Raw genomic sequence first — 16617 nt, 5'->3', positions numbered from 1 at the left:
TGATAATCTCTAGGTCCATCCATGTGGACTTGCAAATGGCATTATTTCATTCTTTTTTATGGCTGAGTAATATTCCACTACAATGACCCTTTTAAACTTACTTTATGAGCAAGTTATAGACCTCAGCTACTTGGTCTTTAGCCATAGTTTTAAGAGTTTTCCCTATACAATGTCCTGCCTTGTCAATTTCAATTAATTTTGGTTTCATTTTGATGACTTTAGGAACCAGAGTTAAGAAAGAATCCACTTCTCACACTCTACAGATTCTGAGTTCTCAGTGACATGGCAGGGGAGCAAGGGAGTGAAGTGAATTACCAGATGACCAAGAACGAATGGTGAGGAAATGCATATGGTGCGACTGCAGGCCGGGAATGTGTCCTTCCTCCTCTCTACACAAGCTTGCCGTACGTCCCGCTGCTGCCCTGTAGCCCACACTGAGGACAGCTCTCTGAGTAGCGGTCGAGGCCCGGTCCTGTCAAGGACTGAATTGTTTTCCCCAAAAGTACAGATGATGAAGCTTAACCCCCAAGGTGACTGTATTCAGAGGTAGGGCTTTTAAGGAAGTAGTGAAGGTGAGGTCATAAGGGTGGGGCCCTAAGGATATGACTGGTACCCTTCTAAGAAGAGGAGGAGACACCAAGGATGCGAGGACACAGAGGAAAGGCCGTGTGAGGGTGCAGCAAGAAGGTGGCCACCTGCAAGCCAAGGAGAGAGCTCTCACCGGAAACCGACCCTGCCGCCACCTTGATCTTAAACTTCCAGCCTCCAGAACCATGAGAACATAAATTCCTGTTGTTTAAGCCACCGTGTCTGTGGCAATTGCCATGGCAACCCTAGCAAATGAATACAAACAGTTATGCTTGCTTCCTCTTTTCTCAGCTGTCTCCTCATTTACCTTCTTATACCTCTCTTTGAACTTAAAGGAAGAGATACCTCACTTCCTGGCTCTAAATCCCTTTTCCTGCCCAGGAGGTAGTTTATTCCCAAACATATCCATTCGTTGTCCTTCCAATTCTTTAAGAAAATAAGGTAGAATGTAAATCATAAATAGATAATAAATAACATTCTTTTCTTTTTCTTCTATTATCTTCATCCTCTCCTTCGCCAGAGACTCTGTTCCTTTTCTGGCCTGAGGCATACGGATGGCTCTCAGGTAAAGCCTGGCAGGACAGGGGGGCAGGTGGTGGTGTGTTTATCACCAAAAGGAAGATGCTCTTACCATGACTTAACTACAAACATGAATCTAAAGCAGCGCTTCTCAAATAATTTCCAAAAAAAAAACAAAACAAAACAGAATTGCCCCCCACAACCTCTACCAGATCTATAGTTTTGTAAAATAGGATAAAAATGAATTTCTAGAAAAGAATAAAGACATACAAAATACAAGTCCCAACTTTCAACAGACAGAAAATTACTCTGTCAAATTGTTTTTGAAGTTTCTAAACCGTTATTTCTGTACTTGCCACATACACTTAACAAATAGTTCAAAGACAGGCACAGGTGTATGGACCACACTTTGAGGACAACAGTTTCAAAGGGCAGGTGAATCATTTCCTTCCTTTCTCATTGGTTCCTATCATCTCATTCAGGGTCAGCCGAGCTCTATGTCTAGGAGAGCTTCTTCCCCCTGACTCTCTCTCTCCCCTTTTCTGCACCTCTGCCTTCCTGTTGGAGTTCATCCTTCCGGACTTTCCTGTATGGTCAAGGGCATGGAGAATTGGGTTATTCCTGGGAGGGTCTTGGGAAGACCGCTAGTACTCTGTAAGAATTAGGTTTCTCAAATCCCTCTGACTGGAGCGTCTATAAGATAGACCACTCTCTCTCTTGCTAAGATCGATAGCCTGGCATATTTGACTCTGTGATCAATCTCACTTTTCTGAAACTCTTCCTTTGTCTCCTTCATATCAGTCTATCCATGGGCAGTCAGACTGGCAATGTGTCAGATGAAACTAGGGTAACAGCTTTCTGGATCCAGGAACTTCACCATCTGTAATGGTAAGTGGGAGGGCAGAGAGATTGGCAGAGATTCCTGGAACTCTTGAAGAGGATTGGAGCCTCAAGATCTACATAATTTACTGGAATAAACCCTCTCCAGGGAAGTGACTGTCCAGACAGTACGTTTAGTTTATTGCCCAGCAATAAATGAAAGGTTGAAGGATGATAGTCGTTATGTGCTGGCATACTGAGAGTGTACAGCCAAAGCCCAAGCGCATGGTCAGTACTCACAGTCTCCCACTGTTACCTGGACAACAGTCTTTATCCTGTCTCTCACCTATCTCATGAACATCTGTGTGACAATTGGCCTCTAGTGGGGTCAGCTTTGTGAGGCTGGAGCCCCCGGAATTATTCCAAGTGGTTTAGAATATAAACCTCTTATAAGAGATCACTGCATCACCACGGTGTTTCCCACACCAGGACACCCTACCTCAGCAAGAACACATCATATCCAGCCAGAGCACCTGGTTTCTAGAAGAGGTGATGCACATGCCGTTCCTGTTCTCTTGGATGGCAAACAAGGACAGTGCTCCGGGAGCAAAGGGGGTCCTTTCGTGTGGTCAGGCTGTAACAGATGCAGGTAAGTCTGGTCTGAGCCTAGCGGACTAACCCTGACACTAGCTGATTCCAATAAAAAGAGGTGCCATCATTCACCCTAACTTGGCCTTGCCTAGAATATTCTGAGATGTTAAAAGATGGAAGATTCTGGGTTTTTTTAGGAAATGAGCTAAGGGAAAATTGAAGATGAAATAAGGGAAAACTAAGGAGCAAATTCCTTGAGAAGGGATGAGATCCAGAAAACACATGAAGGATTGCCCTTGATAGGAGAGGAAGCTGTTTGCTCAGCTGCCAAAGGAAGGGAAACATGGACAATGGCCCAAGTGCAGGTAAGTTTGTAAATGAGGTGGTGCAAAGGTCCTATTTTCTCAACCAAGGAGAAGGTAAAGTAGATGGGGGATGTGAGGAAGCCACTAGGAAGGGCAGAAGGTTTGAGAGAAGAAATGGTTCTCTTGGAGACAAGAACAATAATCTTATTGGCAAACAAGCACGGGGTTGCTGGGTTGTAATGACAGCCCATCTGGGGTGTGGGATGGTGACGTGTAAAGTGAAGCCAGTTTGCCCAGCTGTGTGAATCTGGCAGAGTTCAACTGCTGGGTGCAGACTTGGAGCTGCTGGGAATCTGGGTCTGTTCAGGCAAGTGTGATGGAGGGAGAGAGAGGCTGGGTGATTAAAGGATAGGCCGTGGAGTCCGACCTGGAGCATAAATTTGAAGAAAGGAAAGCTAAGTTCAAATGCTTGCTGGCTCTGCCATTTACTAGCTGTGTGACCTTGGCCAAGATTCTTAAATCTCTGACTCAGTTCCCATATTTTAAAAATGGAGAGAATAGCAGAACGAATTATGTCCTCAGTCAACATGAGGATTAAAAGAAATAATTGTATATATAGCAGCTTACCACAATGTCTGGCATACGGTAAGCACTCAAGAAATTTTTCTCTTTTTTCTTTAAGATATTATGAAAATTTCCCAACTATTAAGTGTTTTTTCAAATATAAGATTCTTTCTGGTTGTTTAGTATTCCATAGTATTTATGAACTCTATGTCCATCCCTTTTTGATGACAGCACAATGTAGAAACTAGGACAGCATAGCATAGTGGCAGGCTCCAGAGTCAAACAAAATGCCTGGGTTTGACTCCTGGCTTCACCACTTACTATCTGTGTGACTTTGGGTGAGTTACTTAACTTCTATAATCTCAGTTTTCTAATCTGTGAAATGGGTATAACTCTATTTCTCCCGAGTTGTTACGGTAATTAACTGATGTAATACTTGTGAATGCTCAGTAAATCTTAGTGGCGATGATGATGATAATGATGAAGATGTTGGTGTTTCCAAACATGTAAGACATTTCCAGAGTGTGCCAATTGCATTGCTAGTTTTACAATTTCTAGAAAGTGAGGTTAACTGAAAGTGTAGAGCTTAGCAGAAAAAGAGGAGCTCTGGTTGGACAGAATATTCTTCAAGATTCTGAAAAGCACACGTAAAATAAAACTTGTGCAGTGACAACTAATACGTCATATTTTTTTAAGTAAGGCGAATGAAAGAAAAAGATCAACCATCTCAAGAGGACGTGTAATTTGATTATAAAGTAATGAGACAGACTCCACAACAGTCAGTCGTATTATTCTGAGTCACAGCTAGAATGCTTACTCCCTTCTGGAGATAGGAAGCTTTGGTGAGCCTAGTGATTATGTCACTGGATATCAGTTTATGATAAATAAAAGAACACACATATCTATTAATATTCTCTCTGGCTTCAAGCCTTGATACTAAAAATATGACTTAGCATATGTTGTACTGGCTTTCATGTGATCACTAAACTTATTATTTTATTTTTCCCAGGTATAATCCTCTATTTGATGACTCACATACTAATGAATTCCATACAATGTTTGTTATTGTCAGAGAAAAATCCTGGTAGATTTTCAGTTATTATCTCAGTTGATGATACAGGTCTGAATTCAAGAAAGTAATTCAAGTTCTTTTGAAGCTGTGTGAGGTCTGTTTGCTTCATCTTCTACTCCAAGCATGAAGCAATTAACTTTGGTTATATTCGTATAATACTTTCCCACACTAAAAGAAAAATTATTCCAACTTTTTTCAAAAAAAACTTTTTTTTAAATATTAAAATCATAGCCTTGAGAGTATCAAAAATAATGGAAGGTAGAACCTGGCCAAGAGCAATACAACAAAAATATTGAAAATTGCTGCCTGCCAGCCAAACGCTGTTGCCAGATTAGAGGGAGGAATGTGGACCATGACCCTTTCTCACCCTCCTTTGATCGGTCTTTTGACAGAAACATTGATGGAAAGGATTTGTGCCTAATGATAAAGGCTGTGTCTACAAGAGGCAGGAAGTTGGATTGGGTTTTTCATGTTCTGTAGACAATGGTTTATAATAATCTAGAGTAGTGAAAATGTCATCTGTAGTGATAGATTACAAAATGACGCTACAACAGCTAAGTTGAGATCAATTACATTAACTGAAATAAGTACTTTTCCAGGCGGTAGGAGTAGAAAACATAAAGAGAGGAGTGTGATTATTGGAAGAGCAGCTACTGGCCACAGGATGGAGCCTAAAGAGGTCCAGGGCCCCAGGGCCAGTATTTCTACGGGGGCGCCTGGGGAACCCCTTTGGAGAGTTCAGATGCCCTCATGACCGTGATTCCTGCATAAGTATGTTTTGTTGACCCTTGGGTCTTTGATTTTCACCTGTGAGTTATTTTTTTTCCTTTTTTCCCTCTTTTAAATACATCTCAGTTGTTCCATATTTCTTGGCTTCACATATTTCTTTTTTTAATTAATTAATTAATTTATTTATTTATTTTTGGCTGTGTTGGGTCTTCGTTTCTGTGCGAGGGCTTTCTCTAGTCGTGGCAAGCGGGGGCCACTCTTCATCGCGGTGCGCGGGCCTCTCACTATCGCGGCCTCTCTTGTTGCGGAGCACAGGCTCCAGACGCGCAGGCTCAGTAGTTGTGGCTCACGGGCTTAGTTGCTCCGCGGCATGTGGGATCTTCCCGGACCAGGGCTCGAACCCGTGTCCCCTGCACCGGCAGGCGGATTCTCAACCACTGCGCCACCGGGGAAGCCCCGCCTATTTCTTGTATTGTCACATCTGGAGGCAAAGCTTTACTCCCCTGGCGCGTGGTCTATGGATAGCGCCTTGTATTTGTATAAATATTTGACAGATGTTTGCACATATAACCCATGTCAGGCCAATTTTTGGGTGTTCAATAACCACATACGGTGCCTCGTGCTTTTCTATGCACAGACTTTCACATCTTATCTGAGCCTTACAAGAGCCCTGCGAAGAAAGCAGGGCAAGTGTTAAGGCCATTTTGCAAGTGAGGAACTTGGAAAAGAAATTAAGAAATGGGAACAGGTTCCCATAGTTGTTAGGAATAGAACCAGAATTTGACCCTTGTCGAGCTTCTCATTCTGAGGCATTCAAAACAGATCAGCAAATATTTGGAGCATAACACCCTCTCCCAAAAACCTTCAGTGTCTTACATGCTTCTGAGATAAAATTCATACCGAGCATGGGCTTTGAGTCTCCACAGCCAGAGGTCCTTAACCGAGAACCCATGGATCCCTGTGAGGTTTATGGATGGGTGACTGAGAACTCCGCAAAACTGTATTCAAACTATGTTTTTGCACCTTTCCAGAGATGCTTCAAGGCTACCAGAAGATTCTCGAAGTGTTCATCACTTGGGTCAATCTTACACCTAAATCTCTTGAGGATTTCCAAACCTCTAGTCTTTTCTTCAGTAGGAGATACAGATTATTAGTCATGTTTCAACTTCATGAGAGGTTTCTTTACACCAGAACCTTATTAAAATAAATACACAAGAAATTCCTAGTCAACAGGAATTTGGAGATAAACAAAGCCAATGCTTGGTTTCATAGAAGTACAGTGGGAGGATAATGAATCAGAGCTACCTGGAAGAGACTCAGGTCAGTCAATATCAGTGATTCTCAAACTTTGGCTTGTGTAAGATACTCCTCGAGAGCCCATTAAAGCTTCAGGTCCTGACCCACTGACTTAGAACCTCTGAGGGTGGGATCCTGTCATTTGCATTTTAAATGATGACTTCAGGTAATCCTGATGCCGGCCAGTAGTCTACACTAGGAGAAAAAGTGCCTTTTCCATTTCGGGCATCTCTTTTCTTATGCATAAAAGAGTTTCATTTAAAAAAATTGTTATTGAAGTAAAAACTGCATACAGAAAAGCGCACAGCATACATGAACAGCTCAGTGAATCCTCACATGGGCGCACACTTGTGTAATCACCTTCCAGGTTAGCAGACGGAACGTTTTCAGCTTCCCAGGAGCCTCAGTCCCCACCCTCACCCCATCTTCCCAATGATGATTCCTCTCCCTTCTCTCTAAAGGTGCCAGTATTTTACCTGTCTGTGGACTTTACACAAATGCAATCATACAGTATTATTTTGTGTTTGGTAGCACCAGGTTACAGAAGCCACACCAGTCGCTTTAACAGAGACAATTTAATTGAATATAATGAATTGTTAACTGTGTATTGGAGAACCGAGAAGGCAAAAAGAGACACTAGAGTCTAATCAGGAAGTAGCAACCTCAGGATGCAAAAGGGGAGACGCTGGAATTGTTAAAATTGAGGAGACCAAGTTTGGGGGGTTCTGTGGAGCTGAAGCTGAGACCTCTGAGGGGATGTAATGATGCTCTTTCTGTGAAGAAGGAAAAACAGAAAATAGGAAATAATTGATGCTGCAGGAAGGAGCAGGTCCATTTTCCTCTTCCAGCCTTGCAGTGCCTAGCGCCCCCTGTCGGCAGAGCCGCTCAGGGAGGCAGCTAGCAAAGCAGGACTGTGCTTCGCAGAGTCCCAGCCTCCGCGCTGCAAAGCACAGACCGGAAGGCTGGGCTTGCAGCTGGAGGACAGCAGCTAAATAACTCGCAGAGTTTCTTCAGCTCGGTATGTTTGTGAGATGCATCCATGTTATGGGTGGCAGTAGTTCACTTATTTTTATTGCTGCATAATATTCGGTTGTATGAATAGACTGCAATTTACCATTTTATTGTTGATGGGCATTTGGGTTGTTTCGTTTTTTTTACTATTATGAATCATAATGAAAATGAATGATATGTTTCTTGGTGCACATGTGTATATTTTCTACAGCATATGCCCAGAAATGTAATTGCTGGGCCATAGGGTTGCATATATTCAGTTGTAGATAAGGCCAAACAGTTGTCCAAAGTGGCTCTACCAATGGACACTCCCACCGGCCAGTGTATGAGAGCTGCCAGTTCCTACGCATTCCAGTCAACTCTTGATGTTGTCAACTTTTAAGTTTTAGCCAGTCTGGCATGAGGATGATGGTATGTCGTTATAGTTTTAATTTTCATTTCCCTGAAGGCTAATGGCATTGAGCTCGTCTTACGTATATCTATCAGCTATTTCTATATCCTTTTCTGTGAAATGTCTGTTCAAAAAGTCCCTTGTACATTTTTCTATTGGACTATCTTTTTCTTATTGATTTGTAGGAATTCTTTGTATATACCAAATGTAAATCTTCTATCAGTTATATAATGTGCTTTTTTCTTAGCTGTAACTTACCTTTTCCACTCTTTCAATGAAGAACAGAAGTTACCAATTTTTTAATTATAGTAAAAAACACATAACATAAAATTTACTATCTTAACTATTTTAAGTGTGCAGTACAGTAGTGTTAAGCATATGTAAACTGTTGTGCAACAGATTTCTGGAATCTTTTCATCTTGTAAAACTGAAACTCTGTACCCATTAAACAATAATTTCCCCTGCCTTATGTCCCCAGCCTTTGGCAACCACGTGTCTACTGTCTGTTTTTATGGTTTTGACTACTTTAGATACTTCATATGAGTGGAATTGTAAAGTATTTGTCCTTTTGTGACTGGGTTATTTCACTTAGCATAATGTCCCAGAAGTTCTGAATTTTCATTAAGTACTCTTCGATGTCTGATTTAAGAAATTTTTTCCTAACACATGGCCATGAAAGTATTATCTTGAATTATCTTCTAGATCTGTGCTAACATAATAGTAGCCACTGGCCATATGTAACTATTTACATTTAAATTAACTAAAATTAAATTTAATTTAAAATACAGTTTCTCAGTTGCAGTAGCCACATTTCAAGTGCTCAATAACCACATGAAACTAGTGGCTAATGTATTGGACAGTGCAGAATTATAGAACATTCTACCATCATAGAAATTTCTATTGGACAGCACTGATCTACAGGTTTTATTGTTTACCCTCACATTTGGATCAGCACTCCACCTGGAATTAATTTTCGTGTACATGTTTGGTAGTGGTCAAGTTTAATTTTGTCCATATGGACCTTCAACTAATCCAGCACTATTTATTTTTTCCCCACTGCTCTGCAGTTGCTAACTTGGTAATTTATAAAGTTTCCATTCATAAGTAAGCTTGTTTATAGATTCTCTTTTCTGTTCCATTAATCTGTTTCTCTACCTTTGTGCTCATACGTATGATTGGCTTACTTAGTTATTTTCAGTATGATTTTAAACCTGAAAAGACCAAGTCTACATTTCTTTTGCTCGACAGCATTAGAGCACAAAGTAAAAGTTAATCTAAATTCTAGAAAGATAAGAAAATTTACTTTTTTCTTTTTCGTACCTGGGTTTTGTGGCTTGAAATTGTTCAGACTACTTAATGCCTGACACTTTTGAAAGCAGGAGACCCGGGCTCCCTGGGGGTCTGTCTCCTAGAAGCACCTATTGTTATGTGTATTTCCCTCCCACTAAGGGTGATTGGATAGACACACCCAAGTTTTAAAATGTGTGTTTCCATGATTTTCTAATGTGTTCCTTATACGATACCAAGTCTTTTGAATTCAGGAACTGTGCCTTCCATCTGATTTGGAAACCTCCATAACGTCTTATATGGTGGTCTTCCAGGAAGGGCGCTGTGCATATTTCTTTTTTTTTTTTAATTTATTTATTTTATTTATTTATTATTTTGGGCTGCGTTGGGTCTTCGTTGCTGCACGCGGGCTTTATCTAGTTGCGGCAAGCGGGGGCTACTCTTGGTTGTGGTGTGCAGGCTTCTCATTGTGGTGGCTTCTCTTGTTGTGGAGCACGGGCTCTAGGTGCACGGGCTTCAGTAGTTGTGGCTCGTGGGCTCAGTAGTTGTGGCTCGTGGTCTCTAGAACGCAGGCTCAGTAGTTGAGGTGCACAGGCTTAATTGCTCCGTGGCATGTGGGATCTTCCCGGACCAGGGCTCAAACCTGTGTCCCCTGCATTGGCAGGCGGATTCTTAACCACTGCGCCACGAGGGAAGTCCCTGTGCATATTTCTTAATGCTTAAGTGGCTACCTTCAATGCTTTTTTTCTTCTTTTCTCTGTCTTTGTCTTGGCTCTTCCTGGAGAAGTTCTCTTTTGAATTTTCTCTTTCTTAAAAAGCAAAAACCAAATTTACTCTGGTGCTGATGGCAGGAGGGGGAAGACTGGTGTCCTAGAAATGGAGGCGTGGCCCACAACACCTAATTCAGCCTGGACCACAGTCAGGCTGGCTTGACTGCTGATGCCGCCGCTCTCAGAACTGTGGACTGAGATTCAGTCTTCTTATCACAGGACTCAGCAAACTCTGGCTGGTGGCCAATGCAGCCCACTGTTTTTGTGCGGCTTTGTTACCTATTTTTGTATGGCCCGTGAGATAAGAATGGTTTTTACATTTTTAAATGGCTGGAACAAAACCAAAAGAAGAACAATATTTTGAGACGTGAAAATTACATGAAATTCACTTTTCAGTGTCTGTAAGTAAAGTTTTATTGGGATACAGCCACTCCCATTTGTTTACCTATTGCCCTTGGCTGCATTCACACTGTAACTGCAGAGTTGAGTGGATACAGAGATGTGACAGAGGCTGGATGGCCCTCAAAGCCTAAAATATTTACTCTCTGGCCTTTATAGGAAAAGTTTGTCAACCTCTGCCTTATTTGGGAAAAAAAAAAATCCAGATAATGATTCCTCCATCAGAGGCTTCTTCGTGAGGATTAAATGAATACTCGAGACAAAATATGGGGCTGTGCTTGGAATACACAGGTGCTTGAGAAATGATTCCCTTCAGCCAAGCCTAATGCCTAACCTTACCACATTCCCTAAAACAGTGACTTATGCTTAAGATGCTTTGAAGCACAGTCCAGAGCATTCGCACGGACCGATAGACGCTGAAGCTCAATGTACGCTGTATTCTATTTAGATATACCTTTCACTAACGAACCTCCTACAAGTGCACAAGGATTCGTTTAAACCTAAACGCGTTCATTGGCAAAGGCAAATTTGCTCATAAAACATTCCCACGGATCCAGGAGCTGCCAATTGCACTAGACAGCATCTCTACCTTGCCTTTCCGAGACATCTCTCTAGGTCTGAATCCTCCCCCGACGTGCTTCCAAGCATCAGATAATTTTATGTTCCTCTGGCCACTAGAGAGCACTTTGAGACTAGCAAACGTGGGTCTGGGCACCCAGGCCTCCGTTTGAACCCTGCTCTCCCCAGGATCGCGGGGGCTGCGCGGTCAGTCACTGCGCCATCTAGCTACCAGCGGCGGCTTGCAAATGGCTAGCAAGGCTGATGGATGCATTTTGTGAAGCTTAGTGACCTGTGGTAGTGATAATGAAGTATTCTGAAGCCCAGATCAGATTTTGTTCCGTCACTCTGGTTTTCTGCCTGTGGTGGCATCACCTCGTTTGGACTGCTTTACGGCGTATTTCTCAGGCAAGCATTTTAGCCAGGCTCCCAGTTTCCTTATGGCTCCTTCTCTTTTCTGTCAGATTGAATTTCTCTCAAAGAGAAATATCGCTTGATATTGATTCCAGTGCATGAGATAATTTCAGCTTCTTACCCTGCAGTTCATCCAAAGCCCTGTTTAAAATCTTGAAGAGGTTTTCTGAGGCTAAGAGGCACAGTTCAAAAGAACAGTTCTTAAATGTGTTTAAAAGACCCTTGGCTACATTTTCTGGTGTTTCATCAGCAGTTTGCACTGATACACTTTCCATTGTTATTACAACTGAACCATATCATAGGGAGTTGTACCAGCAAGACCATCAAGTTTTCTAAAAAGCTATAAAGCTTTGATGTTTTCTGGCCTATTTCTTACTGTGCTCTTAAAAATGTTTAGCTTCTGCTGAGCCAAATGTGTACCTCTAAAGGCATATGCAGTGAAAAACTCTTCAAGCATCTCAGTTACTGCTGCAATCTCTGTATATACAGCAGGAGGATGCAATTCTGTTTGGATGAAGCAAGGGGGGTAGTTCTTTGTGGTGTGCATTGTGAATGAATAATACCCACCATCAGCTGGGCTTCAGCCCATCAGCACTGGGGTCTGGCTGTGAATATAGAAGAATCCACTTTCCCGGCCACTGCTTATGAGCATTTCCCAAAGCCATGCCATTCTGTACTATTGTTTGCATCAAAGAGAAATCAAAGGCATCAGTTCTGGCCCTGATTCCTAAACTGATTGAGGCATTTATGAGAATGGTTTGCAGGGGATTTCTTTGATGTTTTCAGAAATCCTAAATAATTTCTCTCTCCTTTGAATGACACTTGACTTTCAAGTAAAGAATATGTCTGCATGTGAAATGTCAGTTCTGTCTAATAATAACCGGCTTAATGTGCCACTAAAATCACTAACAGAATTTGCCACCATTTTTAGAAAATGAAGTTCTTTCCTCTGTCCCAGAGCCTGGCATACAGAATCTGGCTGGAACAGGGGCAGGCCGTTACAAACAAACAGATTGCTCCATAAGGAAATTACACTCTAAAATGTAAACTTGCTATCTCACCTTTTGCCAACACATAGCATTTGTGATATGTGACATGAGAATAGCAAGGGAGTGAATAGGCTATTAACAAAGACTTTCAAGAAAGGGACTCCTCTGGGTTTCACAGGGAGCCATGAATATGAAAACATAAAGGAATGGAAGGCAAAGATAAGGAGTTTACATGGGGGTCTCTGCATTATTGTGGAGATATTATCGGTTTCCAGCAGCCAGACTTAGTTTTCAGCTATCAGTCTCTAAGCCAGATCCAGGCATCTTCTTCTCCAGTTCGAGAGGGTGTGCTCCCTGCATACTCTTATTTATTTATTTATTTATTTATTTATTTCATGTGATGTTTTTTGTGTGAGTGCAAAGATAGTAGAACTCTATCTGAAAGGCAATGTTATCCCTGGGATTTCAACAAGCATTGAGTTAAAAAGTACAAAGCAGAAAGACCCCATATGTGTGCGTTATATATTTATTTGCCCGAAACTCCATGGTTCTCAGGGGGCTCTGATTATGTCAGGGACATAGTAACATTTAATATTCAGTGAATACAAAGAGATGGCATGCACTCTTCCTTGTCTGAGCTTAAGCACAGCTCTAGAAACACAATCCGATTTCTTCAGATGGGATCTTTTCCCCAGGTTGTGAAGGGCTACGGTTAGAGCACCTCCTAATACTCAAGGTTGAAATGTGTATGATCCTGTATGTCTGTGCAGGCTTTTGTTCTTTGCATCTTGTATATCTTGCACTTCCTCCAAAAAAGAAACTGGGTTATAAACAGAATATTGCACTTAATGGCAGTAGTGACAAAGGGAGCAGGGGTATCCCTGTGTCTATAAGCTACTTCCTGGGTAGGCAGAAAGGGCTAGTTTTCGGTAGAAGACACACACAACAAATCATGTTCTACGTTGGACAGCTCTTTTAAATTGATTTTTTTTTTTTTTTTTTGGCCGCGCCGTGTGGCATGCAGGATCCTAGTTTCCCCGACCAGGGATTGAAGCCATGCCCCCCTGCATTGGGAGCACAGAGTCTTAACCACTGGAGCGCCAGGGAAGTCCCCTAGACAGCTCTTTTATTGTCATCTTACACCGCGACTTAACTATTGAGTGTTGGTCAACCTGTTAGGTAGTTTTCTCTCTGACACAGAATCGGAGGAAGCTGACTCAGCTTTCTTTATGCTCCTGGAAGGCTCAGCAGAGTGCCTTCCATAGAGGCTCTGAATGAACAGTTGTGATTGACTCTAAGACTCGGGACGGGCAGTGTCGTACCTGGAGGAGATCTCGCCAGATCGGCTATGTGAATGGGAGCAAAGCCAACTCATCTTTCTGGGCCCCTATTTCCTCATCTGTAAAAAGAAGGGGCTGGACTCAGTGATTGCTAAGGTCACCTCCAGCTTTGTAAATTCTGTGCTTTTAAAAAATACTTGGATCCTGAAAGAAGAACATCTTCTTGGGTTTGCGGACAAAAGAGCCCAGGTTGTATTTGTGCTTGACCTGCCACTACATCCTGATTTGCTGCTCTAATGAATCAGGGTTTGTTCTTCAGTGACATGGCTCAGCTCCAGGACCCCTTGTTGTGATTCTAACACTGTATAGATATTGATTTTTCTTGCAGGATAGTGGCTACGGGAACCACCAAACTATTAAATCTCTCCCGTTCTCATAAGGATGCTTTCACAGGTATCCTTCCACTCCTTTTCGTTGATATTTAACTCAATCCAGGACTAATTAGAAGATAGCATTACTAGCTCTGTGGCGGACACCGGGCACCACCTCCAGGTTGTCAAACACTGCAGCAGACAGAGGTTGGTCCAAAAGGGGCTTTTGAAGACTTTGACCTTGTCACTGCCAGGTTGTTCTCCATCACCTCCTGCATCAAAGCTTAGAATTTCTTACTGTGAACAGTGTCAGTGGTTACTCAAATAGTATAGGCTTCCTTCCGTATTTGGTTTGTTTGTGCCTGTAGAAGCTGACTTTTCACCTCACGGCATTGATTGTTGTTGTCATAGCAAGACCACAGATGTTACCCTCAATATACACATACGTAGTGAGCAGCAGTACTAAAATATTCATTTGATCCTTGCTTTCTCATTTTAGACGTTTACCCGCAGTGAGCGCTCCAGTGAGCTGACGGAAGGCACAACATGTCAAGCAGATCATGATAGCCATTAACTTCCCAGTACAGTTTACACAGGGGCTTTCATTTACAGTGGTTCTTGGGCACTCACCTTGTTACATCAGTTAAAATACACGCTACAAAATGAGTGGTGACTTTGATGTCAATAAAGAATTCTCTATCCAGAACCGTAATACCTTGTTGATTATCCTTCCATGGTGACCCCAGAGTAGAGGGGGTAATTTAATGAGATCGTTAATATTTCTATAAAACCAGCAATCTGCTAAATTCTCTTTTGGTAGGCACGTTTGCAGAACTAACATAAGTGACTGTTCCGCACGAAGCATTATCTTTTCTTGTACAACATTGAAAGCCTACATGCTGCTTGACAAATTTGAATTTTAAAAAGTAAGGATGATTGGCACTTGGTAACTTACACAGAAATATAAAGTGGTACAAGAAAATTGCCCATTTCTTTTAGATTTACATTTTATAATTTTTTTTTCTTTTAAGGAGTGATAAGACATGTAATTTCCATCATCTTCAACCAGTTATGTATGAAAGAGGCTGCAAGTTCAGCCCTGTAGCGGAAAAGCAAATCATGGGGAGAACTGACATATTGCAGACAGCCTCCCAGCTGCCTTCCGTTCCGGTCCTGGAGATGGTTGGTTACTTTAGGCCAAGACTCAAATCCAGGGACTAAGATACCGCATGTCTTGAAAACAACTCAGCTCACCCTTGGTTCCCGACCCAACCAGCTCCAGTGTCTTACTTATTAAATGTCTTTCCAGGTCCATCAAGTGCAAGGAGAAAAAGGAAGCAGATAGAGAGGTATAATAGAGTTTACAGAGGAAGACTTGTCTTGACATGTGGGATGCTCCAAAAAATTTGGCGTAAAGCAATTATTGCCTATTAATTCTTTTATTTAGTCAGCAACATTTATTGATACACAATCGCAAAGCACCCAGCTCTGTGCACATGCCGAGTTGACACTTCCTCACTGATCTTCGTTATCATTTTGAAGCTGTGTCACGATAAAGATAATTGGGGGCCTCAACTCATAACCCAAATCCCGTTTAGGAATCCTGACGTTTTGGGGATAGGAATATTCTGTCTGTCAGTTTGCAGTCTGTCTGACTTTCATTAAACATGAGTAACTGACTTCTTGCTCTAATACACGTATAAAAATGTATATATTGACAAGACTTTTTTTTTTCTTTCTAGAATTTACATTGACTTCTTTTCTGGTCCACTCATCCCCTTACTTAAGGTTTAAACAGTCTAGTTGGGACTGCTGCATGGAAACATAAACAATGATTTCTTTTTAAAAAAGTGAAAGTGGTCCTTTGCCTCTAAGGGCAGTTGTTGAGCTATGGAAAGAAGTTTTTGGTCCTGACAGTCATGGAACTAAGAACAAAGGTATTCCGACAGGCGAGTTATCTTATAATAGCATTTATTGTGTTAACTAAGCCAGCAATGAGGCCCTTTGATTCAGCATTTTTCTGGGGCGGGGCGGTGGTGGTGGTGGTAGGCTCTAGGAGGGCAATAACGGGTTTATCTTGTTGTCGTTGGGATTCACAGCACCTAGCACATAGAGAATTAATAAAAAACGATCGAATGCGTGAATGTTGTTGATTTTACAGATGAGGAAACAAAAGACTCTGAAGGTCATTTGGGTAGTAAGAAGTGGACCTGGAGATCAAAGTCTGGTGAGACCCCGAGGCCTGTGCCCTTTTTCCCATGACAAATCAGATACCCACAGATTGGTGACTTTCCAGACTTCCTGCCTCTGTTTCTGGGTTGCAAATCACATCCTTTCCTGGGTAACAGAGGTGATGGGAGAGGTGGTGAGTGGTACCTTGACAGAGCAGACATCTATGAATACCATCAAAGCCCCATGTGAGGTCACCCTAGAGGAATCTTACTTTGACTTCTGTCTCTTTAACCTGGATCTGCCACCTTCAAGGTGCTGAATGTATTCCAGGTTGTGCTACAGATCAGACACAGATAACCTGCAGGCCGGTAAATAGCGGTGCCGAGCCAAAGCCTGTGGCAGTAATCCTCCACACAGCTGATTGTCTTCACCCCGTGTGAAGGCCCCTCTGCTCACAACTGATGTGGCTGAAAACACAGCGAGCTTCTGTGT

At 42.1% G+C, this 16617-nt stretch overlaps 1 protein-coding gene across 6 annotated transcripts in view; it reads right to left on the bottom strand.

Moving 5' to 3' along the window:
• The window catches only part of LOC309619429 (uncharacterized protein), a gene marked incomplete at its 5' end in the record, with an annotated part of 33373 nt that overhangs the window by 14438 nt on the left and 2318 nt on the right, over window positions 1-16617 (bottom strand). For 4 of the 6 annotated variants that reach the window (XM_082374622.1, XM_082374621.1, XM_082374618.1 and 1 more), the window contains 3 exons: window positions 1-16055; window positions 16232-16290; window positions 16397-16617. The exon at window positions 1-16055 is cut by the window's left edge and continues 14438 nt beyond it. Coding sequence is in view for 3 of the 6 variants with exons in the window: in XM_082374618.1 (XP_082230744.1) it covers window positions 16578-16617 (40 nt within the window). The other 2 variants (XM_082374620.1, XM_082374619.1) reach the window with 2 other exon arrangements.

This window comes from Balaenoptera borealis (genome assembly GCF_965194805.1).
Source record: "Balaenoptera borealis genome assembly, chromosome: 21".
Taxonomy (NCBI): Eukaryota; Metazoa; Chordata; class Mammalia; order Artiodactyla; family Balaenopteridae; genus Balaenoptera; species Balaenoptera borealis.
This window is presented reverse-complemented; position numbering and strand designations above follow the sequence as displayed.